The sequence below is a fragment of the Macaca thibetana genome, chromosome 3 (assembly GCF_024542745.1).
Source record: "Macaca thibetana thibetana isolate TM-01 chromosome 3, ASM2454274v1, whole genome shotgun sequence".
NCBI classification, from domain to species: domain Eukaryota; kingdom Metazoa; phylum Chordata; class Mammalia; order Primates; family Cercopithecidae; genus Macaca; species Macaca thibetana.
This window is the reverse complement of record NC_065580.1, coordinates 56,154,999-56,180,148: the sequence shown is the minus strand read 5'-3', so window position 1 is coordinate 56,180,148 and position 25,150 is coordinate 56,154,999. Positions and strand designations below refer to the sequence as shown.

General features: G+C 40.2%; 2 protein-coding genes across 11 annotated transcripts in view; one reads left to right on the top strand and one right to left on the bottom strand.

Annotated features, from left to right (window-relative positions):
* FBXL13 (F-box and leucine rich repeat protein 13) overlaps positions 1-25,150 on the bottom strand; it is a 270,947-nt gene that overhangs the window by 79,729 nt on the left and 166,068 nt on the right. For all 9 annotated transcript variants that reach the window (XM_050782737.1, XM_050782740.1, XM_050782739.1 and 6 more), the window contains one exon: positions 22,422-22,551. In XM_050782737.1, coding sequence (XP_050638694.1) covers positions 22,422-22,551 — 130 coding nt within the window. The remainder of the gene's footprint in view (positions 1-22,421; positions 22,552-25,150) is intronic.
* The window catches only part of LRRC17 (leucine rich repeat containing 17), a 40,626-nt gene continuing 37,865 nt past the window's right edge, over positions 22,390-25,150 (top strand). For both annotated transcript variants that reach the window (XM_050782770.1, XM_050782769.1), the window contains exon 1: positions 22,390-22,481. The gene's annotated coding sequence lies outside the window, so the exon portion shown is untranslated. The remainder of the gene's footprint in view (positions 22,482-25,150) is intronic.

Below are 25,150 nucleotides of genomic sequence, written 5' to 3'. Positions count from 1 at the left end.
ACAGGAAGAAGGGTCTGGTAATTGTCTTTCTTGAGGTCCTGCCAACCCCTCTTTGGATGATCCTGTATTGTCCAGGTCTATATATGGTTCACAGTCATCCCCATCTCTATGGTCTGAAATCCTATCCATTCACTATGGACTTCTTCCTGGTAGCCCTCCCTGATCACCTCAGGTAGACATGTTTCGAACCTACATCTGAGCACCAAAGCCTGTAGTCTACACTCTGCATTTTATATCCTCTGCCTTATATGACAGTTACCTGCACACGTCTAGTATCCTTGCCAAGAAGCATAGACAGCATCTTAGCCATCACTGTATCCTTTACAGTACAGCACAGTGCCTGGTGCAGAGTGTTTGTTAATAGACCAAGTAGTTGTTGAATGAATTATTTGTAGAATATAAATGAGAATTAGTAGTTTCAAAGGGATGGCAGTCAATATGGTCAGTTGTTACACATTGCCATATTTACATAAAAACACTGGATAATCAAATATTTAAAAAAATTAATTTTCCAGTGTGAATGAGGAACCAGGACACAAGCTGAGTGAAGCCTACAGATGCCAGGAAGGCTTGCATGCTTGCCAACTCTGTGTGCATTTACTGCACAATGACTCAGAGCTGGGATCTGTCAGAAGCAGGCTGATCCATCCTAAACTTCACCATTCTTGTCTAGAATACACTAATTGGTTCTTCTCCTCAACCAGTGGCCAAATTGCTCATAGTTTCCCTTGTATTACTGAGAGAATCACAACCATAATACTTTCTTTTTACAACACAATGATCCACAGAGCTACTTGGTTTGTCTAGATTTATTGAACGAGATGGTGGCTTTACAGCTACAGTTCTAACCACATGCTTCACCCAGGTCCAAGACCAAAATAGAGTTTTGTGAACAGTTCATGAAATTCTGTGTCACTTCACAAGATAGGGAGAATAGAAGAAACCAAAATAAGTATGTTTCCAGAAAGAATAAAATTTTTTTCAAACCTTTTTTTCAGGAATAGGAAACATGATCTTAGTCCCCTGAGACTCATCATTTTGTCATCTCATTCTTCAAGATGTAAAAATTGTTGCCAGATGTTTCATTTTTACCACTTAATATAATAAACATCCTTATACATTTTGCCTACAAAGAGATTATATTAACCTGTGGATGTTAAACAATAGGTGTTTGTTATTTTAATTTTTAATTTTCACTATGAACATAACTCTACGTTATGTTCCAACGAATAATTTTAACAACCATTTAAATTTATGTAAGTCCTATTTATAAGACATATAAAAAGTTTTCATAAATTCTACAATTTTTTTTCAACACAGGTTGAAGTCTGGTTCAGAAAGGACACAAAGCATTCCTCTAACAGGGAAACTGAAACACAATAACTGACCCAGAAAAGCAGGAATTGCACTGTGAGTTTTTTGACTCATGACTACTTTTCCACTAGAACTCCTCCTTATTAAATGATACTTAAAACCACATATTTTTTCAAATACAAAATGCAACAGTTTTTTTTACTATATGCAGTATAGTACTTTATAGTTTCACAAATTATATTCTTATATTAAAAACCAAGGTTGTACATACTCAATATGTATCACTTCCTCATTATTTTACCACACTAGCATTATCTATGTTCTTGATGATATTAATGTCTATCATTTCCCTAGAATATTACATAATAATGTGCTACTGCATATGTCTTCTCAACTTCCTGTTCAGTGACCTCCTGTTGGTAGCTTAAAATAGGCCATGGTGAGAGTATTTACACCATAGAATTCAGCCAACACTAAAAAGTCAGGCTTTTCCTGCCCTTTATTATTCCATAGAAAAAAGGAAAATGGAATCAGCCAAATATAAGTGCATTACAATTTTGAATTTAACTGTTTCCAATTCATTTTGATACATAATTTGTTCATTCACAACTGGTTTAGCTGTTCACAAAACTCTTGTTGTTCCAATTAACACTTATTGACAGACTTCCAAATCTATACCTTCACTCCCAGCTCTCTTTCAAGGACCAGACTTCTACTTCCAATTTATTCTTGTCATTTACACCCAGATGTATCACAGGAACCTGAAATTTGGCCCTTCCAAAATGAGATTCATTATTCTTTTACCCCCACTCTTGCTCCTTTTTTGGTTATCTTGTCTAGTTACCATACAGAAATACAAAATCCTAAAGCTGAAAAAGACCTCAGAGATTATTTCGCCCAGCCTAGCCATTCGACAGGTGAAGGAATTGAGGCAGAAAAACCAAGTAACTCCAAGGTTGCATAACTGGTCAGTGGCATAACAAGAAATAGATCCCAGGTCTCCTAACTTCAAGAAAGGAGAGGGTGGGCGCGGTGGCTAGTGCCTGTAATCCCAGCACTTTGGGAGGCCGAGGCAGGCGGATCCCAAGGTCAGGAGATTGAGACCATCCTGGCTAACACAGTGAAACCCCGTCTCTACTGAAAATACAAAAAAATTAGCCGGGCGTGGCAGTGGGTGCCTGTAGTACCAGCTGCTGGTAGGAGAATGAGGCAGGAGAATGGTGTAAACCCGGGAGACAGAGCTTGCAGTGAGCCCAGATTGCGCCACTGCACTCCAGCCTGGGCAACAGAGCAAGACTCCGTCTCAAAAAAAAAGAGAAAGATGAGGGGGGAATGGGGGAGGGGGAGAAGAAGGGGAGGGGAAAGGGGAAGGGAGAGAAGAGAGGAAGAAAGAAAAAGAAAGGAAGGAAGGAAGAAAGGGAGGGAGGGAGGGGAAAGAGAAAGAAAGAAAGAAAAAGAAATAAAGAGAGACAGAGAAAGAGAAAGAGAGGGAGGGAGAGAGAGAGAGACAGAGAGAGAGAGAGACAGGAAGAAAGAAAGAAAGAAAAAGGAAGGAAGGAAGGAAGGAAGGAAGGAAGGAAGGAAGGAAGGAAGGAAGGAAGGAAGGAAGGAAAGAGGAAAGAAAAGAAAAGAAAGAGACAAAGAAATTCCTCCCCTGACTCTTGCTTTGCTTATGCAATCTCCATTCAATTTGGCTAGTACATTCATCCCTGGACATGCCTGTGTGGCTTTCTCCAACCTCCAACACAAATCCCAGGGGTGAACAAGTAAGACCTTCCATGATCTCTGCTTCTCTGAAAGGGGAAGGTTGGAATTTATGTAACCTAGAGAGAACTGAAATGACCTTGGAATCTTCAGTTTGCAGTTTGTACAGCCTACCTTTAAGTTTTGTGGGCTCTAGAGAGATTTAACAGTACAAGAACTGATAAGCCATTATTATTGCACTGATTATTATAATCATTCAAACATTCCTAGAATACTGTCCCTTTTCATTTTTTGTTGATTTGTGCATAGTGATTAAAATATAATTGGTGAAAAAATAGAGTGCACATGTGATTCATCCCTGTAATCCTGGCACTTTGGGAGGCTGAGGTGGGAGGATCGCTTGAGCCCAGGAGTTTGAGACCAGCCTGGACAACATATCAAGACCCATTTCTAGAAAAAAAAAATTTGAAAAGAATTAACCAGGCTTAGTAGCATGCGCCTGTAATCCCAACTACTTGGGAGGCTTGAGGCAGGAGGATCCATTGAGCTCAGGAGTTTGAGGCTACAGTGAGCTATGATAACACCACAGTACTACAGCCTGGGTCACAGAGAAAGACTTTGTCTCTTAAAAAATAAAAAGACAGAGAGAGAGAGACAGAAAATACTTTCACTTTATATTTCATAGCTTCCTAGGCACTTTTCTTCCTATAAATTTAAAGAAATATCAGACTCGACCTTACCAAGAAAAGAGATCATCAAGCCTTGCTCTAGCAAGTTACCAACTTCTCCACTACGTAACAGGCATCTCTGAAACACACCCTGGGGAGGCATGCCCTGACCCTGGCCACAGTCTCATTCATTCGTCAAGCTTATCAAAGTCCTACTATGAGCCAGGTATTGTATTATTTGCTAAGGATACAGATACACAATTATATAAGGCACCATCCCTGTTTTCAAAGAACTCACCTTGGGGAGGAGAGCAGACAAGCAAGCAGATAATTGAATATGTAGAGAATGCTTAACGTAAAGTACAATGATAAAAGTATACACAAGAGGGATACTAACCCAGCTTGGAGTAGGGCAAGGAACGGCTTAGCGAGGCCCTTCTAGAGAAGGCTGTGATTGAACAGAACCTTGAAGGATAAGTGCAAGTTAATGCGGTGAATGGAGGAAAGGGACAGTAGCAGGATGTCCAGGCAGAGGGCAAAAAGTGAGCCTAGTGAAACAACTGAGGCTGGAAATGAAGAACGGGGAGGCACCAAAGCAGAAACCCCTATGGCAAGCTCCCCTACTGTCTGGTTTCACTATCCTAAATGTAAACATATAAATCTGAAACATGGTCCAAACTCCTCACTTTTCATCCAGCTTCTTCTCCAACTCCACATTCAAGAGTTGTTGGCTTCTAGGCATTTGGGTTTGAGCCTGAGTTTTGCTGGACCCCAGCCTTGCTTCCCAGCATGTCTGTGGTTGTTCCATGCTTGGCTTCCTGCAGAGGGCCATAACCCACCATTGCACACAGTTGAAGATACATGAATCTGTAGGGAAAGTGGCTACCCCATGATAATGTCAATGGGAGAATCTTTGGAGTTACACATAAACAGAGCAGAGGATAAAGGGAAAGTAAAACCAGGAATCATCACCCTCCCAATTGGCACCTTCTCATGTACAAATAGGATGGCTTTGTTCTCTCCATTAAAACTCTTACTCCTACTCATATTTTCCATTCTGAGACTCTGAGAGAAACATGGACATATTTTAAAGAGCTCTGAAATGAACTGGGAACTAATGTGAATCTCCTTGGAGCATTTTAGCTAACACATTTTATCCATTCATTCATGGGAATATTTAAGGAAAGACTTAGAGGAAGTTAACCATACAGATATCTGTAGAAAGATTCCAGACAGGGGGAACAGTCAGTGTGAAACCCTGCAGCATGAGCCTGCTTATGTTTCTGAAGAAGAGAAAAGAAGCCAGTGTAGCTGCAGCAGAGTGGGCAAGAAGGAGAACAGGAAGTGCTGTCAAAGGGGCAACTGGAAGATGAGGCAGATTTCTCAGGGCCTTGTAGGTCCTTCCAAGGCTTTTCTTTTATTAAATGAATAAGAAGGCTTGCCAGGTATTTAAGCAGAGGAAGGACATTGACTTGGGTTTTTTAAAGGATGCCTCTAGACACTGTGTTGAAAGCAGACTTGCAGGAGGCAGGGGTGAAAGCAGGAAGGCCAATTAGGAGGCTATTGCAATAACCAGCCAAGAGATCATGGTGACTTGGACTGGGGTGGTGGCTGTGGAGATGGTTAGATCCTGATTAGATTATGCAGGAATAGTCAACTGCACTTCCTAACAGAGTGGATGTGGCGTGAGAGAAAACAGTCAAAGGTAATATCTTAGTTTGCTAGATTGGCTGTAATAAAGTACCACAAACTGGATGGCTTCAACAACAGAAATGTATTCTCTGGTTCTGGAGGCACAAATTCTGAGATCAAGAATTTGGTAAAGTTGGTTCCCTCTGAGGGCTGTGAGGAAGGATTTGTTCCAAGCCCCTCTCCTTGGCTTACAGATGGCCATTTCAGGTTCACAAAGCATTCTCCCTGTATGCTTGTGTCTGTGTCCAAATTTCCTTCTTGCATAAGAACAGCCATCATACTGGATTAGGGCCCACCCTTAATGACCTCATCTTAATTAATTACATCTGTAATTACCCTATTTCCAAATAAGGTCATGTTCTGAGGTACTATTGGGTGTTAGGACTTCAACATATAAATGTTGTTCATTTCATCAATGAACAATGGATTCCATCAATCCATAGTAGATGGTGCCAAGATTTTTGGCCTAAGCAACTACAAAGATGGAGCTGCCATTAACTGAGATGGGGAGGACTGTAGGCGGAGCAAGGAGCAGGAATTTTTTTTTTTTTTTAAGATACAAGAGTCTAAATTTTGAGAGAAACATCTGGGTTGGAGATACATAAGTCATATATATGAGATATATATACTTTTAAATACATATATTACATATATGTATATGTGTGTATCTATATGAGCAAATATGGTATATGTGTGTATATATATGATTTTATATATATATGAGTGCTCATTATTGTAGGTGATATAAAGCCATGAGACAAGATGAGATCATCAAGGGAGTAGATATAACCAGAGAAGGGAAATGGATCAAGGACTGAACCCTGGGGCCCTCTGTGCTTAAAGGATTGAGAGATGACGAGGTAACTTAAAGAGGCACTTTAAGAAATACTATTAAAAGTAGGAAAAGAGAAAGATCTATAGCACAATATAATTTATGAGAACATAAGAATGCATAGAGATTTAAGGAAACATATAAAACAAATTAGAGGGGTTGCTTGTGTAGGGGGAGGGGAATAGAAATGGGAAATATGAACAAAAGGAAATAAAAATAAACAAGAGAGGGGCCTTGCACAGACTGATTATGGAAGTTTGCCATGAACTGAGAGTATAATTAAATCTGCTCTTGGTATCTGAGTTCCAAAATAAACAAAATAAATCCAATGTGAAATAAAATATAAATCCCTGGTTATGTTTTTTTCCCTTGGGTTCTTTTTCTTCCCTGCACAATATTGCAGAGGAAACACAGCATTTTTAAACTTATTAACTTATTTTAGTGAGAATAGTCACCATAGAAACTCCTTATTGAGTTCTGACACTTTGATCAAAAAATATTTGAAAAAAGGGGAATTGAGTGAAACCTAGTTACTGTGGAAGTGAATATAAGATGACTTAAATACTTATTGCTAGTTTCTGAGAAGGAATGAATACTTATCAGCATAAAAATCCACTCCAAGTTTGAATGCTGTTCTCCCATTCCTTTTGTAATATGCTTATAGCATTGCTATAAAAATTAATTACATGGGTAAAAATAGGAAGTAAGTATGGGGAGCCACAGCATCAGCTTTCCTGTAGAAACCACATCTCTAAGTTTTCTAAATCATAAAAGTGTCATTAGGAATGGCACAACCAATTTTGAAAACTAACAATATCAACTAAAGCCAAACACACACACCTGCAACCCAGCCACTGGACTCCTATATATACACACATAATGTGTATATATCCACCCATGTGTATATATATATAGTGTGTATATATATCCATGTATATATAGTGTGTATATATATCCATGTATATATAAACACACACACATATATATATCCAACAAAAATGTCTGCTACGGGGAGGCCAAGACAGGTGGATCACGAGATCAGGAGATCGAGACCATCCTGGCTAACAGGGTGAAACCCCGTCTCTACTAAAAAAATACAAAAAACTAGCCGGGCGAGGTGGCGGGTGCCTGTAGTCCCAGCTACTCGGGAGGCTGAGGCAGGAGAATGGTGTAAACCCGGGAGGCGGAGCTTGCAGTGAGATCCAGCCACTGCACTCCAGCCTGGGCGACAGAGCGAGACTCCGTCTCAAAAAAAAAAAAAAAAAAATGTCTGCTACATTCACCAAAAGCAACATACATGAATGTTCATTGCACTTTGTATACTTTTCTTCTCTCTTTTTGAGATAGGATCTTGATCTGTTACCCAGGCTGCAGTGCAGTGGCGCGATCTGCAGCCTCAGACTACAGGCACGTGCCCCCATGCCCAGCTAACTTTTTTTATTATTTGTAGAGAAATGGTCTCCCTATGTTGCTCAGGCTGGTCTCGAACTCCTGGGTCTCGATCCTCCCACCTCAGTCTCCCAAAGTGTGGGGATTACAAGCATGAGCCACTGTGCCTGGTCACTTTCCTATATTATATTTTGGCCAAACTTACCCCAAAAAAGTCATTAGGGAAGTTTCTTTGTTCATTAGGTCCCAACTGTCAGTGCCAGCAAAGTGGGAAGTAGATTTCACCTGGCATCTTGGATGTTAAGGATTACTCTGTGGTCAATCACAAGCATGTTGAAAGCAACAAATTCAGATATATCGTTCAAATATGAGCATGTGAATAATGGTGAGAAACCTTCACAACTTTCTCTCTTGCACTTCAGTTATTTTCTCGAGTAAGGCTCTCCCTAAAGCACATCTGGAAGTATTTTTTTATTTTTATTTATTTAATTTAATTTAATTAATTATTTATTTTGAAACAGAGTCTCACTCTGTCGCCCAGGCTGAAATGCAGTGGCATAATCTCGGCTCACTGCAGCCTCTATCTTCCAGGTTCAAGCAATTCTCCTGCCTCAGCCTCCTGGGTAGCTGGGATTATAGGCGTGCACCACCATACTTGGCTAATTTTTGTAATTTTAGTAGAGACAGGGTTTCACCATTTTGGCCAGGCTGGTCTCGAACTCCTGACTTCAAGTGATCTGTCCACCTTGGCTTCCCAAAGTGCTGAAATTATAGGCGTGAGCCACCATGCCCAGTCTGGAATTATTCTTTTAAACTTCAAATGAAAGCTAAATAGAAATTACAGACTCACCAGAGTTGTACCAGTTTCTTTCAGTTGCAATGATGGAGACCCAACATAAGCTAGCTTAGCTAGAATGGGAATGAATGATGTCTTTACTCGCAAGTCCAGTTAAACAACATATCATCTCTCTTCAAACACATCATCTCTCCCTCTTGCTAGGCTTCTTTGTGAAGATTTCATTCTCTCTCCCACAGCAAACAAATTTCCTCTGTGCTGCTGGAGAAGAGAACCACAAAGTGGCCTAGACCTATAAGCTCCAGGCCCTGCAACCTCAAGGAGCACAGAATTTATATTTCCCAATGTTAAGTATCCGGAAGATTCTGAATTGTTTTGTTAGGGTTACACGTCCTTCCTGGACAAATCTTAACCCCTGGAGATGGAATTTATGATTGGCCAGGCCTGGATCAAATGACTAGTAGTCATGGGAAAATACTAATACCAGTACATGTAAGTACAATTGCAAGGTATGATATTCATTAGAAAATCAGTCACATTAATTACAGAACCTACAGTGTGTATCTAATCCCCAAAGAGGCTGGGCATGGTGGCTCATGCCTGTAATCCCAGCACTTTGGGAGGACGAGATGGGCAACCTGAGGTCGGGTGTTCGAGACCAGCCTGGCCAATAAAATACAAAAATTAGCTGGGCATGGTGGCGCACACCTGTAATCCCAGTTACTCAGGAGGCTGAGGCAGGAGAATCGCTTGAACCCAGGAGGTGGAGGCTGCAGTGAGCCAAGATCACACCACAGCACTCCAGCCTGGGTGACAGAGTGAGACTCCATCTCAAAAAAATAAAATAAAATAATAAAATAATCCCAAAAGAATGCAGAATACTTCTAAAACATAGGTAATTGATTTTCACTTTTTATTGCAGCTCTCCATCATCGTTTATTTTTTCTAAGAAGTATAGTTAAAGTTCTTTCACAATATCATATGAATACATTTTTCCTGTTTTTGGACAACATCAGCTGGCATTAAAGTTTAGTCCATGACATATTTTGTTTATGTTAATTCAGAGCTCCTAAAGGACAGGGAGGCTGTTTTATTCGTCACAGTGCCCAGTATGCATCAGGCACTCAACAAACGCCTGCAAAAAGCATTTAGGTGTAAGCTCCCATTCTCAAGGCTTTTTGTTTTATTGAGACCTTTTTTCTTGGTCACATATATTAATATATAACTTCCTAATACAACATTCCAAATTTATAAAAAGAAAATAGATTCTAATTTCCAAGAGAGAACCTCTTCAAGGTGAAAACCTTAAAAATCTATGAATTATCGATTTTCCTTCTATGAATCCATTTTTGTACTACACCCAGAGCTGGAGAGGTAGATAGAGCCTCCTCAAAAGACTTAATAAGTCACTCAGAAGCAGTAACATTCAAACTTCACCGGTTCTTCATGAAGCTACAGCAGCAACAATTACTAAGATACCTGTGCTTCACGACAAACCCATTTCTTACTCTCACTGGGCCTAAAGGGGCTCAGTATCAAACTCCACAATTTCTAGTGCCTGAAACAGTGCCTGACACTTAGAGGTAAATACTACTGAATTATTAAATGAACAGATGGAAATGAAAAAGAGATGAATGAAAGAAACTAACATTGTTTTGCATAATGATGTGAAATGCTAACTTCATTGTGTTTTGAGGCTTACAAATTAAGACGTAATTAGGAAAGGAATTCAATTCTTTACACATTTAGAAACTCAAATACTTACTGAGGCCAGGCAGGCAATGCCATTAAGTGGTAGCAGTACAGGTGTGAATGCTTGTGCTGACCTTACTGAGTGGAGGAGAGGCTGGCAAACAGTGGTCCATCTCGAGGGAGGGAGTGAGGCTGACTTAGCTCCAGCCCATTGTGGCCATATGGAAATGCAGGTCCAATTCGGCTAGTTCTTCCCATTTTTAAAGAGAATCTTGAACTCTAGAATGTTTTGTGAAAACTCCAAAATTTTACATATTGGCTCGAAATTTAAAGACAGATTTTGTGTGTTTTGCAGTATTTATTTTGTTTTTAATATTTGTGGGTACATAGTAGGTGTATATATTTATGGGGTACATGAAATGTTTTGATACAGGCATGCAATGTGAAATAAGCACACTATGGAGAATGTGGTATCCATCCCCTTAAAATTTATACATTGAGTTACAAACAACCCAATTACACTCAAGTTCTTTTAAAATGTACAATTAAGTTATTACTGACTATAGTCACCTTGTTATGCTATCAAATAGTAGATCTTATTCTATTTTTTTTTAATAACCCATTAATCATTTCCACCTCACCCTCAAAGCCCATTATCCTTCCCAGCCTCTGGTAATCATCCTTCTACTCTCTATGCCCATGAGTTCAATTGTTTTGATTTTTATTAGATCCCACAAATGAGAATATGCAATTTTTTTTTTTTTTTTTTTTTTTTTTTTTTTTTTTTTTTTTTTTTTTTTAGACGGAGTCTTGCTCTGTTGACCGGGCTGGAGTGCAGTGGCCGAATCTCTGCTCACTGCAAGCTCCGCCTCCCGGGTTCAAGCCATTCTCCTGCCTCAGCCTCCCGAGTAGCTGGGACTACAGGCGCCCGCCACCTCGCCCGGCTAGTTTTTTTTTGTATTTTTTAGTAGAGACGGGGTTTCACCGTGTTAGCCAGGATGGTCTCGATCTCCTGACCTCGTGATCCGCCCGTCTCGGCCTCCCAAAGTGCTGGGATTACAGGCTTGAGCCACCGTGCCCGGCCGCAATTTTTCTTAATACATCTCACAAATAAGTGAGAAGATGGGATGTTTTTCTTTCTGTGCCTGACATAATGATCTCCAGTTCCATCCCTGTTACTGCAAATGACTAGATCTCATTCATCTGCTGATAGACACTCAGGTTGCTTGCAAATCTTAGCTGTTGTGAACAGTGCAACAGACATAGGGGTGCAGATTTATCTTTGATATACCGATTTCCTTTCTTTTGGGTATATACCCAGCAGTGGAATTGCTGTATCATATGATAGCTCAATTTTTAGTTTCTCGAGGAACCTCCAAACTGTTCTCCATAGTGGTTGTACTAATTTACATTCCCACCACCAGCGTACTTTGGTTCTCTCTTCTCCACATCCTCACTAGCATTTGTTATTACTTAACTTTTGGAGAAAAGCCATTTTAACTGGGGTAAGATGACATCTCATTGTAGTTTAGATTTGCATTTCTGTGATGATCAATAATGTTGAGCACAATTTCATATGCCTGTTTGCCATTTGTATGTTTTCTTTGAGAAATGTCTATTACATCTTTTGCCCATTTTTTGATAGAACTATTAGAATTTTTCCTATAGAGTTGTTTGAGCTCCTTATATATTTTGGTTTTTAATTCCTTGTCAGATGGGTAGTTTGCAAATATTTTCTCCCATTCTGTGGGTTGTCTCTTCACTTTGTTGATTGTATCCTTTGCTGTGCAGAAGCTTTTCAACTTGATGTGATCTCAGTTGTCCATGTTTGCTTTGGTTACCTGTGCTTGTGGGGTATTGCTCAAGAAATCTTTGCCCAGACCAATGTCCTGGAGATTTTCTCCAGTGTTCTCTTGTAGTAGTTTCAAAGTCTGAGGTCTTAGATTTAAGTATTTAATCCATTTTTATTTGATTTTTGCATACATTATGTATATAGTGTTATTCTTCTGCATATGGATATCCAGTTTTCCTAGCACTATTTATTGAAGAGACTGTCTTTTCCTCAGTGTGTGTCCTTGGCACCTTTGCTGAAAATGAGTCCACTGCTGGTGTATAGATTTGTTTCTGGGTTCTCTATTCTGTTCTATTGGTCTATGTGTCTGTTTTTGTGTCAGTGCCATGTTGTTGTGGTTACTTTACCTCAGTTAATTTGAAGTCAGGTAACGTGATTCTTCTAGTTTTGTTCTTTTTGCTTAGGGTAGCTTTGGCTATGCTGGGTCTTTTGTGGTTCCATATAAATTTTAGGATTGTTTTTTCTATTTCTGTGAAGAATGTCACTGGTATTTTGATAGGGATTTCATTGAATCTGTAGATTGCTTTGGGTAGTATGGACATTTTAACAATATCAATTCTTCCAATCCATGAACACAGAATGTTTTTCCAATTTTTGGTGTCCTCTTCAATTTATTTCATCAGTGTTTCATAGTTTTCATTATAGACTTCTTTTCCTTTTTTCGTTAATTCCTAGTTATTTAACTTAATGTATGGTTATTGTAAATGGGTTTACATTTTTATTTTTCACATTGTTCGCTATTGGCATATAGAAATGCTACTAATTTTTGTATGTTAATTTTTTATCCTGTGACTTTACTTAATTTGTTTATCAATTCTAATAGTTTTCTTGTGGAGACCTTAGAATTTGCCAAATATAAGATCATATCATCTGCAAACAAGGATAATTTGACCTCTTCTTTCCAATTTGGATGCTCTTCATATCTTTTTCTTGTCTGATTGCTCTAGCTAGGACTTTCAGTACTATGTTGAATAACAGTAGTGACAGCGGGCATCCTTATCATGTTCCAGATCTTAAGAAGAAAGGCTTTCAGTTTTTCCCTATTCAGTATGATACTAGCTGTGGGCCTGTCATACATTGTTTTTATTATGTTGAGGTATGTTTCTTCTATCCCTAGTTTTTTGAGGGTCTTTCTTATGAAAGGATATTGAATGTTTTAAAATTTTTTTCTCTCCTGCTCCATAATGCTACATTCAGATGCTGAATTTGATCAAATGCTTTCCAGCATCAACTGAAATGATTATATGGTTTTTATCCTGCATTCTGTTGATGCTATGTGTCACACTGATTGATTTGCATATGTTGAACCATCCTTGCATCCCAGGGATAAATCCCACTTGGTCATGTTGAATGCTCTTTCTAATGTATTGTTGAATTTGGTCTGCTAGTATATTTTTGAGGATTTTTGCATCAATATTCATCAGAGATATGGCCTTCAGTTTTCTTTTATTTATTTATTTATTATTTTTTATTTTTTGCTGTATCTTTGTCTGGTTTTGGTATCAGGGTAATACTGGCCTCATAGAATTACTTTGGAAGTACTCTTTCTTCCTCTACTTTTCAGAATAGTTTAAGTAGGATTGGTATTAGTTCTTCCTTAAAGGTTTGGTAGAATTCAGCAGTGAAACCATCAGGTCCCAAGCTTTTCTTTACTGGGAGACTTTTTATTACAGCTTCAATCTCATTACTTATTATTGGTCTGTTCAGATTTTGGACTTCTTCTCAGTTTACTCTTGGTAGCTTGTATGTGTCTAGGAATTTGTTCCTTTCTTCCAGATTTTCAAATTTGTTAGCATATAGTTGGTCATAGTAGCCACTAATGATCCTTTGAATTCTGAAGTATCACTTGTAATGTCTCAGTTTTCATTCTGATTTTATTTATTTGGATCTTCTCTCTTTTTTTCTCAATCTTGCTATATGTTTGTCGATTTTGTTCAACTTTTCAAAAACCCACTTTTTGTTTCATTGATCTTTTTTGTCAGTTCATTGATCTTTTTGTATTGTTTTTTTCATTTCAGTTTCATTTACTTCTCCTCTGATCTTTATTTCTTTTCTTCTAATAATTTTGGGTTTAGTTTGTTCTTGCTTTTCTAGTTCTTTAAGATGCATCATTAGATTGTTATTTATAGTTTTTCCTCTTTTTTGATGTAGGCACTTATAGCTATAAACTTCCTTGAGTATTGCTTTTGCTGTATCCCATAGATTTTGGTATGTTGTGTTTCCATTATCATTTGTTTCAAGAAATTTTTCAATTTCCTTCTTAATTTCTTCATTGGCCCATTGGTCATTCAGGAGCATATTGTTTAACTTCCACGTATTTGTATAGTTTTCAAAATTCTACTTGCTATTAATTTCTAGTTTTATTCCATTTAGTCAGAGAGGATGCTTGATATTATTTCAGATTTTTTTGAATGTTTTAAGATTTGTTTTGTGAACTAACATATGATCTATGCTTGAGAATGATCCATATGCTGAGGAAAAGAATGTGTATTCTGCAGCTCTTGGATGAAGTGTTCTATAAGTATCTATCAGATCCATTTTGTCTATATTGCAGAGTAAGTCTGATGTTTCTTTGTTGCTTTTCTGTCTGGAAGATCTGTCCAACGCTGAAAGTGGGGTGTTGACGTTTCCAGCTACTATTGTATTGGGGTCCATCTCTCTCCAGCACTAATATTTGCTTTATATATCTGGGTGCTCCAGTGTTGGGTACATATATATTTAAAATTGTTATATCTTCTTGCTGAATTGGCTCCTTTATCATTACATAGTGACCTTCTTTGTCTCTTCTTATAGTTTTGGTCTTAAAACCTATTTTGTCTGATATAAGTATAGTGACTCCCATTCTTTTTTGGTTTTCATTGGCATGGTATATCTTTTTCTATTCTTTTATTTTCAGTCCATGTGTGTCTTTATAGATGAAGTCTGTTTCTTGTAGGCAAGAGATCAATGTATCTTGTTTTTTCATCCATTCAGCCAATCTATATCTTTTCACTGGAGAGTTTAGTCCATTTACATTCAATATTATTATTGATAAGTAAGGACTTACTTATTCCTGCTATATTGTTATCTGTCTTCTGGTTGTTTTGTGGTCTTTTCCTTCTTTCTCTCCTTTGTGTCTTCTTCAACTGAAGGCAATTTTCTCTGGTGATATTATTTAATTTCTTGCTTTTTACTTTTTTGTGTATCTACTGTATGATTTTTAGCTTGAGGTTACCATAAGGCTTGCAAATACTAGCCTATAAACCCATTGTTTTAACCTGATAACAACTTAACACTGTTTGCATAAACAAACAAATAAACATACCAAAACTAATAAAAATTATATGTGTATTAGTCCGTTTTCACACTGCTGATAAAGACATACTTGAAACTGGGAAGAAAAAGAGGTTTAATTGGACTTACAGTTCCAAATGGCTGGGGAGGCCTCAGAATCATAGCGGGAGGCAAAAGGCACTTCTTACAGCAAGAAAAAAATTATAAAGATGCAAAAACGGAAGCCCCTGATACAACCATCAGATCTTGTGAGACTTACTCATTATCATGAGAACAGCATGGGAAAGACCTGCCCCCATGATTCAATTACCTCCCACAACACATGGGAATTCAAGATGAGATTTGGGCCAGGACACAGCCAAACCATATCACTATGCTTTAACTTTGTCCCCCTGCCCCACTTTTTAACTTTTTGATTTTTCTATTTATATCTCATGGTACTGATTATGTCTTGAAAAGTTGTTGTAGTTATTTTTAATTGGTTAATCATTTAGTCTTCCTACTTAGGATAAGAGTAGTTTACACACCACAGTTATAGTGTTACAATACAATTCTGTGCTTTTCTGTGTACTTACTATTACTGGTGAGTTTTGCAACTTCAGGTGGTTATTTATTCCTTGCTTTTCTTTCTGATTGAAGTACTCTCTTTAGCATTTCTTGTAGGACAGGACAGTTGATGAAGTCCCTCAGCTTTTGTCTGGGGAAGTCTTTATTTCTCCTTCATGTTTGAAGGATATTTTTACCAGATATACTATTCTAGGGTAAAAGTTTTTTCCTTCAGCATTTTAAATATGTCACGCCATTCTCTTCTGGCATGTAAGGTTTACACTGAAAAGTTTGCTGCCAAATGTATTGGAGCTCCATTGTACATTATTTGTTTCTTTTCTCTTGGTGCCTTTAGGATCCTTTCTTTGTCCTTAACCTTTGGGAGCTTCATTATTAAATGCCTTGAAGTAGTCTTCTTTGGGTTAGATATAGTTGATTTCTGTAACCTTCTTGTACTTTGATATTGATACCTTTCTCTAGGTTTCTGGAGGTTCTCTGGTATTATCTCGTTGGTTTTTGTTTGTTTGCTTGTTTTTTGAGGCGGAGTCTCACTCTGTTGCCCAGCCTGGAGTGCAGTGGCACAACCTTGGCTCACTGCAACCTCCACCTCCTGGGTTCAAGCAATTCTCTTGCCTTTGCCTCCTGAGTAGCTGGGATTACAGGCACCCACCACCACATCTGGCTAATTTTTATATTTTTAGTAGAGATAGCATTTCACTATGTTGGCCAGGCTGTGTTATTTCCCTTTGAATAAACTTTCTACCTCTATCTCTTTGTCTACCTCCTCCTTAAGGCCAATAATTCTTAGATTTGCCATTTTGAAGCTATTTTCTAGATCCTGTAGGTGTTCTTCCTTGTTTTTCATTCTTTTTTTAAATTATTATTATTATACTTTAAGTTCTAGGGTACATGTGCACAATGTGCAGGTTTGTTACATATGTATACATGTGCCATATTGGTGTGCTGCACCCGTTAACTCGTCATTCACATTAGGTATATCTCCTAATGCTATCCTTCGCCCCTCCCCCAACCCCATGACAGGCCCTGGTGTGTGATGTTCCCCACCCTGAGTCCAAGTGTTCTCATTGTTCAGTTCCCACCTATGAGGGAGAACATGTGGTGTTTGATTTTCTGTCCTTGAGATAGTTTGCTGAGAATGATGGTTTCCAGCTTCATCCATGTCCCTACAAAGGACATGAACTCATCCTTTTTTATGGCTGCATAGTATTCCATGGTGTATATGTGCCACGTTTTCTTAATCCAGTCTGTCATTGATGGACATTTGGGTTGGTTCCAAGTCTTTGCTATTGTAAATAGTGCTGCAATAAACAAGACATTTATGCAGCCAACAGACACATGAAAAAATGCTCATTATCACTGGCCATCAGATAAATGCAAATCAAAACCACAATGAGATACCATCTTACACTAGTTAGAATGGCAATCATTAAAAAGTCAGGAAACAACAGGTGCTGGAGAGGATGTGGAGAAACAGGAACACTTTTATACTGTTGGTGGGACTGTAAACTAGTTCAACCGTTGTGAAAGACAGTGTGGCAATTCCTCAAGGATCTGGAACTAGAAATACCATTTGACCCAGCCATCCCATTACTGGGTATATACCCAAATGATTATAAATCATGCTGCTATAAAGATTCATTCTTTTTTCTTTTGTCTCCTCTGACTGCATATTTTCAAATAGTCTTTAAGCTCACTAATTCTTCCTTCTGTTTGATCAATTCTGCTATTGAAGGACTCTGATGCATTATTCAATACACCAATTGCATTTTTCAGCTCCAGAATTTCTTTTTAATTATTTCAATCTCTTTGTTAAATTTATCTGATAGAATTCTGAATTTCTTCTCTGTGTTATCTTGAATTCATTGAGTTTTCTCAACATAGCTATTTTGAATTCTCTGTCTGAAAGATTACATATCTCTGTTTCTCCAGGATTGCCCCTTGGTGCCTTATTTAGTTCATTTGGTAAGGTCATGTTTTCCTGGATGGTATTAAAATGCCAGTGTTCTTCGGCGTCTGGGCATTAAAGAGTTAGGTATTTACTGTAGTCTTCACTGCCTGGGCTTATTTGTAGCCATCCTTCTTGGGAAGGCTTTCCAGATATTTGAAAGGACTTGAGTGTTGTAATCTAAGCTGTACCTGCTTTAGGGGGCACCCCAAGCCCAGTAATGCTGTGGTTCTTGCACACTTGTCAAGGTACCACCTTGATGGTCTGAGACAAGATCTGGAAGAATTCTCTGGATTACCAGGCAGAGGCTCTTGTTCTCTTCCCTTCTGTTTCCCAAACAGAGTCTCTCTCTCTGTTCTGAGCCACCCAAAGCTGGTAGTAGAGTGAAACAAGCACCCCTGTGGCCTCCACCACTATGACTGCACTGTGTCAGACCTGAAGCTATCACAGCACTGGGTCTTGCCCAAGGCCTGCTGTAACCACTTCCTGGCTACTGCCATTGTTTGCTCAAGGCCCTGGGGCTCTACAATCAGCAGGTGGCAAGGCCAGCCAGGCCTATGTCCTTCTCTTCAGGGTGGTGAGGTCCCCCAGACCTCAGGTGAGTCCTTAGGTGCCCTCTGGGAATCAGGGACTAGAGTCAAAAACCTTAGAAGTCTACTTGGTGTTCTACTGCACTGCAGCTGAGCTGGCATACAAACTATAGGATGCAGTCCTTCCCACTCTTCCTCCCCTTTCCAAAGGCAGAGGAGCCTTACCCTGTAGCCACCACCACCCCAGGCCATGAAGAGTATTGCCAAGCTACCAATAATGTTCTCTTATGGCCCAAAGGCTCTTAAGTCAGCTTGTGGTGAATGCTGCCTCGCCTGGGACTCATCCTTCAGGGCAGCGGGCTCTCCTCTGGCCCAGGGCAGGTCCAGAATTGTCATACAAGAGTCAAGTCCTGGAATCGGGGACCCCAAGAACCTGCCTTAGTGCTCCACCCTCCTGTGGCCGTGCTGGTATCTAAGGTGCAAGACAATGTCCCCACTGCTTTTAAGCAGAAGGAGTTTTGCCCCATAGCTACCCTAGCTGGTAATATGCTGAGTCTCACCTGAAGCCTGCAAGTCATAGAGGCTCACCCAAGACCCTCAATGTAGTAGCTGGGTATTGCTGCTAATTATTCAGGGCCCAAGGGCTCTTCAGTTAGCAGGTGATGAATGCTGCCAGGACTGGGTCCCTTCCTTCAAGGCAGCAGGTTCCCTTCTGGCCCAGGGTGTGTCCAGAAATGTCACTTGGGAGCTAGAACCCAGAACGAGGGCCTTATGACTCTGACTTGTGCCCTATCCTGCCATGGCTGAGCTGGTATCCAAAATGCAAGAGAAAGTCCTCCCCACTCTTCCGTCTCCTCTCCTCTCCTCTCCTCTCCTCTCCTCAAGGGAAAGGAAGGGGTCTCTTTTGGAGCGATGAACTGTGAGGCTTGGGGCTGGTTGAGGGGTGATGCCAGTACTCCCTTGGCTGCTGCAGTTGGTGTCTCAGTATGTCATGTATCCCTCAGTCCACTGTCTCTGGGCCTAGTTGAGCACTAGGATTTGCCTAAGAGTTACAGTCCTTATGGCCTAGACTGCCTTTCAAGTTTACCCGGAGGCATAGCGCACTGTAGCACTCCGTGGTGAGGTTTGCAGAACTCAAGTTCTGACTGCTGGGACTGGCAATTCCCGTGTCTAGGCCTGGGTTAAATGCTCCCTCCGTGGGTGGGCATCAGCTGAGTTTGGTCCAGTTTTCCTCTCTGATCCAACAGGACAGCACTGAGTTCAATGCCTCACAATTGCTGTATTTTCCCTTCCCCAGCGCCCGGAGAGGCTCTCTGCACCATGCTGGAGGGGTGGCACTGGCAATTCAGGATTACTGTTTCTATCTCTTCAGTGACTCAGCCATATGAAGTTAAAACCAGGTACAACAAGTGCTCATCTGATTTTTGGTTCTTATGAAGGTGTTTTTTCTTTTTCTTTTTTTTTTTCCTTTGTGCATTGTGGGGAGGGGGGGTCTTTATTCACATGGAGTGCTGTATGTGATGCCCAGGAAAAGCTCTCAGCGTGGTGTGTGCTTCAGGGTGGCTCGGGCTCCAATCTCTGCTTTCCAGTTTGTCACAGGCTCTCAACTGTACATAGCCTGTGCCCTGCTGGATTCCACCTTCTTAGACACCACGTGAATCCCCATGCACTGCTCCCCTTGCCCCTTACCACCACCAAGCAGCTATTAGACACCTGAGGTCTCTGTCCTGTTAGTACCATGGGGCGGAAAGGTACGATACCTTTTTTCACCCATAAGGGTGACAGCCAACACTCCTAACAAAATACAGGTGTGCAAGACAAAAGCATTAACACATTTACTTAATTATTTGAGGCAAGGTCTCACTCTGTCTCCCAGGCTGGAACGCAGTGGTGGGATCACAGCTCACTGCAGCCTCAACCTCCCAAGCTCAGTCAATCCTCCCACCTCAGCCTCCCGGGCAGCTGGAACCACAGGCATACACCACCATGCCTGGCCAAGTTTTTGCATTTCTGGTAGAGACATGGGTCTCACTGTGTTGCCCAGGCTGGTCTTGAACTCCTGGCCTTAAGTGATCCTTCCACCTCAGCCTCCCAAAATGCCAGGACTACAGGCATGAGCCACCGTGCCCAGCCTAAAACGTTATGAAGGTGTTTTTTCCCTGTAGATAGTTGTTAACTTGGTGTCCTTGGGTGGGGAACAATGGGTGGAGCCTTCTGTTCCACCATCTTGCTCCACCTCCTCCAATTATGTGTGTTTTGTATGCATATCTGGGCAGTAGGTAATAGATTTGAAGCCTCTCATTTAAACTTTACTGTGTCTGAGAATATTTATCCTTAGGACACTTGTGTGTACATTTGTGCATTGTTGCTACAATAATTGCCTCATGGTAATTGAGAGACTGAGAAGAACAAGGAGGTAAGTCATACCATGAGGAGGGTTTAAGCACAAGGGCAAGTTAGAAAAGTACTGAAGGATTTATATTTAAGGGGGAGGCTTATCAGTGGGATATGTCAAGCACATTAAGTTGTTCCTGAGTTTGCAAATATTATTCTCTGGGATTAGGCCATCGGCATTTGCTAATTGGTGCCCATCAAAGTTAGGCTTCTACCCACCCACAGGAACTGAGAGATATCTTCTTTGATGATTATATATCAAAGGGATAGATCTCAGGTCCTTGAGGAAGACTTTCCTGAGTTGTAAAACTGTCAAGAAGCTTTTATTAAAAAGAAATGTCAAAGGAGGCAGAGAAAGAACTTATAATTCCAAGTTTTCTAAAACAAATGTTCTAAGAAACAAGAAAACAAGAAGTCAGGGCCTAGGGTCAGTAAGAAGCCAGTCTAAAATTCAGTCATGCTGAGGAGAACGTCAGTGCCATCTCAGTCATAAAGTTATGGTAGATGTTGATGTTTAAAAAGCTACACATCAGCAGATTAGTTTTAAACAAATATGAATGTTAGATGTTTACAGCCCTAACTTAGAATCCTCCCCTCCTTGCCCCCCACTCCCTCTAGACCACCCAGTGCATCAGGATACCACAAGATGTCAGTGGTGGTGACTAGGTAAGAATTCTATCCATTCAAGAATCCTGGGGGGGAGACCTGTGCTGCCCTTGTATTTCCCGCTCTCCCAGGGGACTCTGCCTGCCCCAGTATCTACCAACAGATGCTTAAAACTGTATTAGTACCATGTGCTTTCATCAGCTGTGCAAACTTGGACAACTTACTCAACCACCCTGAGCCTTGGTTGCTTCATTTGTAAATAAGCATAGTAAATACATACCACACAGCATTGTATCAGGAGTAAATCTGATCTGTGTATAGCACTTAACACAATGCTTGGCATACGGTAATGACCCAAGAAATGATAACTATCAGTATTTCAGTCAGTTTTCACCTGTGCTATTATATTATTCTCGGAGAATAATGAACATACTATGACACCAAATTAATAAAATACACAGAAAAGCAGAAGAAAATAAGTTAAAAGAATTATGGCTTAAATCTATTGAAATTAAAGCAGAAGAAACTATCAATGAGGCAGTAGCTACTTCCAAAGTGCCATGCCCTATCCTCCGCAACTTTACCCAATTTTCTGCCCAACTTGCCAAGTCCTGTTCCCTCAAACTTAAAATATTTTCCCACACAGATCTCAAATCTTCATGTTATTCAGCCCAAGGGTGTAATGCAATTTTTAAAATTACAAGTTTTTGTTGTATTTTCTTTTCCTATTTATCACTTGCAGCATTTTACGCCCCCCCCAAAAAAAAAAAAAAATCCATGTGGGAGTTAATTGACTTTTCAGGAATCCCGTGCAAAATTCTCCCTCAAAACACTCTCCTTTGTTTGTGTCTTGGAAGCAACTCCAGAGTTTTCAGGACTTGGATTCTGCTTTAGAATTGTGCTCAGACTGTCTCCATAAGAGTGGTCCGTTTCCTCATCCAATGAGCTCTGCCTGTTTGTCTGTGTGACACTCCAGTGGAAGGAAGCCAAGAGCCTATAGTAGAGATCCTGGGGAAAATTTCAGCAGCTGGGGCCATGTAATTTAAAACCTCTGAAAAGTGTGCTGCAGTCCGTGCACAGCATTAGTATAACGTGAGGGCTGAATGCAGCCCGTTCTCTGGAGAACTTCCTCACACACCGCAGCAAAGAGAAGACTAAAAGACAAACCTGGGTGCAGCCGGAGAGGTCCAGATAGATGAGCTTGTGGCATCCATTCCCCAAGTTCAGGTACTGTAAGCCTTTATCTGTGAACCCTCTGCAATAAGCCAAACTAAGATTCTGTAAGTTGTGGAAGTGCCTGAAAAGGCAAGGCAAGAAAGAGAGCAAGGAAAGTATTATACTTCAGTTGTTCTCTCAAATCTTTCTTAAGCCACTATGACAAAGAAAACTGTAAATTCAACTCTTCTTCTTGCAGATGTTCAACGTTTAACTTTACTGTTAACTCTCTAGTTGTTAATTAAAGGAGACTACAGTAACACATAATTGTAATACATTTCAAGTGAAAGTACTAATAATGCAATAATCTTTGCCTAGATTTTTAAGAAAGTTGACTGGGATAAAGCTTTTTTGGTGTGTGTGAGGTGGGGGAGGCAATCACATTGTTTGGAAGTGAAACCAAATTTGCAGAGTTTATTGTTGCTTTTAGGTTTTATCTCTGGAGTACCAAAATAATGTGCAAAATATATAGAAGGACAAATCCTTGGTAAACATTTAAATGGAGACTGTTACAGGAGAGTGAGGATTTGGGACAGAAGGCAAAATTGAATATAACCATGCTCTTAAAATAGATCTGATAAGCAAATGATTTTTAAAAATAGGTTTAAATATGCATGATTTTGTAACAGTTTCATTATTATAGTTAAAGAAAGACTAATTGATATGCAGAGTTTAAGCATGGATTAAGAAGACCAGTTTGCAAATAAGTGGGCAACACATGAGAAGAGTTAAAAGCAACATCAGAGACTATAAATCTCGCTGGAGTTGAAATAGATTAAATATGGTATTACCACAATGACCAAAATGAGAGCTTCCAGAAAAAAGGAGGGTAGTTAGGATGAGCCTGTACTACCATGCGAGGGCTCGCAGTTTGAGGACACTCTGTGGACAATTTTCCAAGCCCTCCGAAGCCTGGCACTTTTTTTTTTTTTTTTGAGACGGAGTTTCACTCTTGTTGCCCAGGCTGGAGTGCAATGGTGAGATCTCGGCTCACTGGAACCTCCTCCCTGCTTTCCCCAACCCCCCGGTTCAAGCGGTTCTCCTGCCTCAGCCTCCCAAGTAGCTGTGATTACAGGTGCGTGCCAACATGTCTGGCTAATTTTTGTATTTTTAGTAGAGACGGGGTTTCGCCATGTTGGCCAGGCTGGCCTTGAACTCCTGACCTCAGGTGATCCACCCACCTCAGCCTCCCAAAGTGCTAGGATTACAGGCGTAAGCCACCGTGCCTGGAAAGCCTGGTACTTTTTAAGAGGTCAAGGACTCCCACTACTGCCTGGTCTTCTAATAGAATTAGCAATCATGCTCTTAGTTTGTGATCTGCAACAGCTTAATAGCAAATTACAAAGCAAAAAGAATGAAAAGTGAGGAGAAAATGCTTCTCTGCCTCTCAAAATCACACAGGTGAATAAAGTTTACCTTCCCATAAATGGGAACTAAGATATACAAGCACTGACCATTAATCAGATTTTGGAAAGCACATCTATACGATATAATGATTTGCATTCCATAGCAAATTACTTGATTCAGAACACAAGTCCCGATCTGGGAATGGCTGTGTACGTGAGATTCGACAGAGCGAGGGGGAAGGTTTCGGATTCACCAGTGACTAGGTGGGCAGGGCCTGAAGGAGAAAGCAGTGCTAATATCCCAAAGACACGCCCCCTCTCTTGGGGCTGTGGAGTGGACTGAGCTGTGCTAAAGTTTTGGAAATGCGTTATCTTCCTCTCCCTTGAGTACACCCTGTGATTCAACTGAGTACAATTTTCTTGGGGTAGGGAGAGGCGCACCAGGGTGTCATTTCTAGCAATCCTTCAGCTCCATAATCTGTAGAAAGGAGTTGTGAGGCAGGCAGCATGACACAATGCAAAATACACAAGGTTTCTGAATCCAGCCAAACGAGATGTAAATCCAAGCCCTGAAACTTAACTGCAACCTCCCTAACCTCTCAGAGATTGTTTTCTCATTTGTTAAGTGGAGATTAAAATACTATCTTTGTTTTTTTTTTTTTTTTTTTTTTTTTTTACGCTGATCAACTGTGGGGCCTCCAGCTTTCCTGAACCTCAGTTTTCCCATCTGGAACATGGATGTAATCTGATCTGCTTGTTCCCTTTAAAGGTGTGATGATTAAATGAGAACACAGAAATAACAGTATTATCTTCAGGGTGATTTTAACAATCAAAATCGGCAGGGACATAGTAGAAGATTTAAAACTATATGTAATATTATTGCTACTACTATGTGAAATGACAGTAACACATTAACTATTTTTATGGAGTTTGTATTATTCTTCCATTTAATGAAATGGATACTTACCTCCAAGAGTGGTGCATACAATAATTCCAAGAGTTTGAGGGATTTCACATTGAATCTATATGCCGATCTACACCTATATTCAATTTCTTTAAATCCATGTGATCAGTCAACAAATATCAAAAATGAGAATTGAGCTAGGAGCTCTTAACTTTTAATGTCACAGACACCTTTGGCTTTTGGCAGTCAGCTGAGGTCTCTGTTTTGTTTTGTTTTTTTTTTGAGACGGAGTCTGGCTCTGTCACCCAGGCTGGAGTGCAGTGGCGCGATCTCGGCTCACTGCAAGCTCCGCCTCCCGGGTTTACGCCATTCTCCTGCCTCAGCCTCCCGAGTAGCTGGGACTACAGGCGCCCGCCACCTCGGCCGGCTAG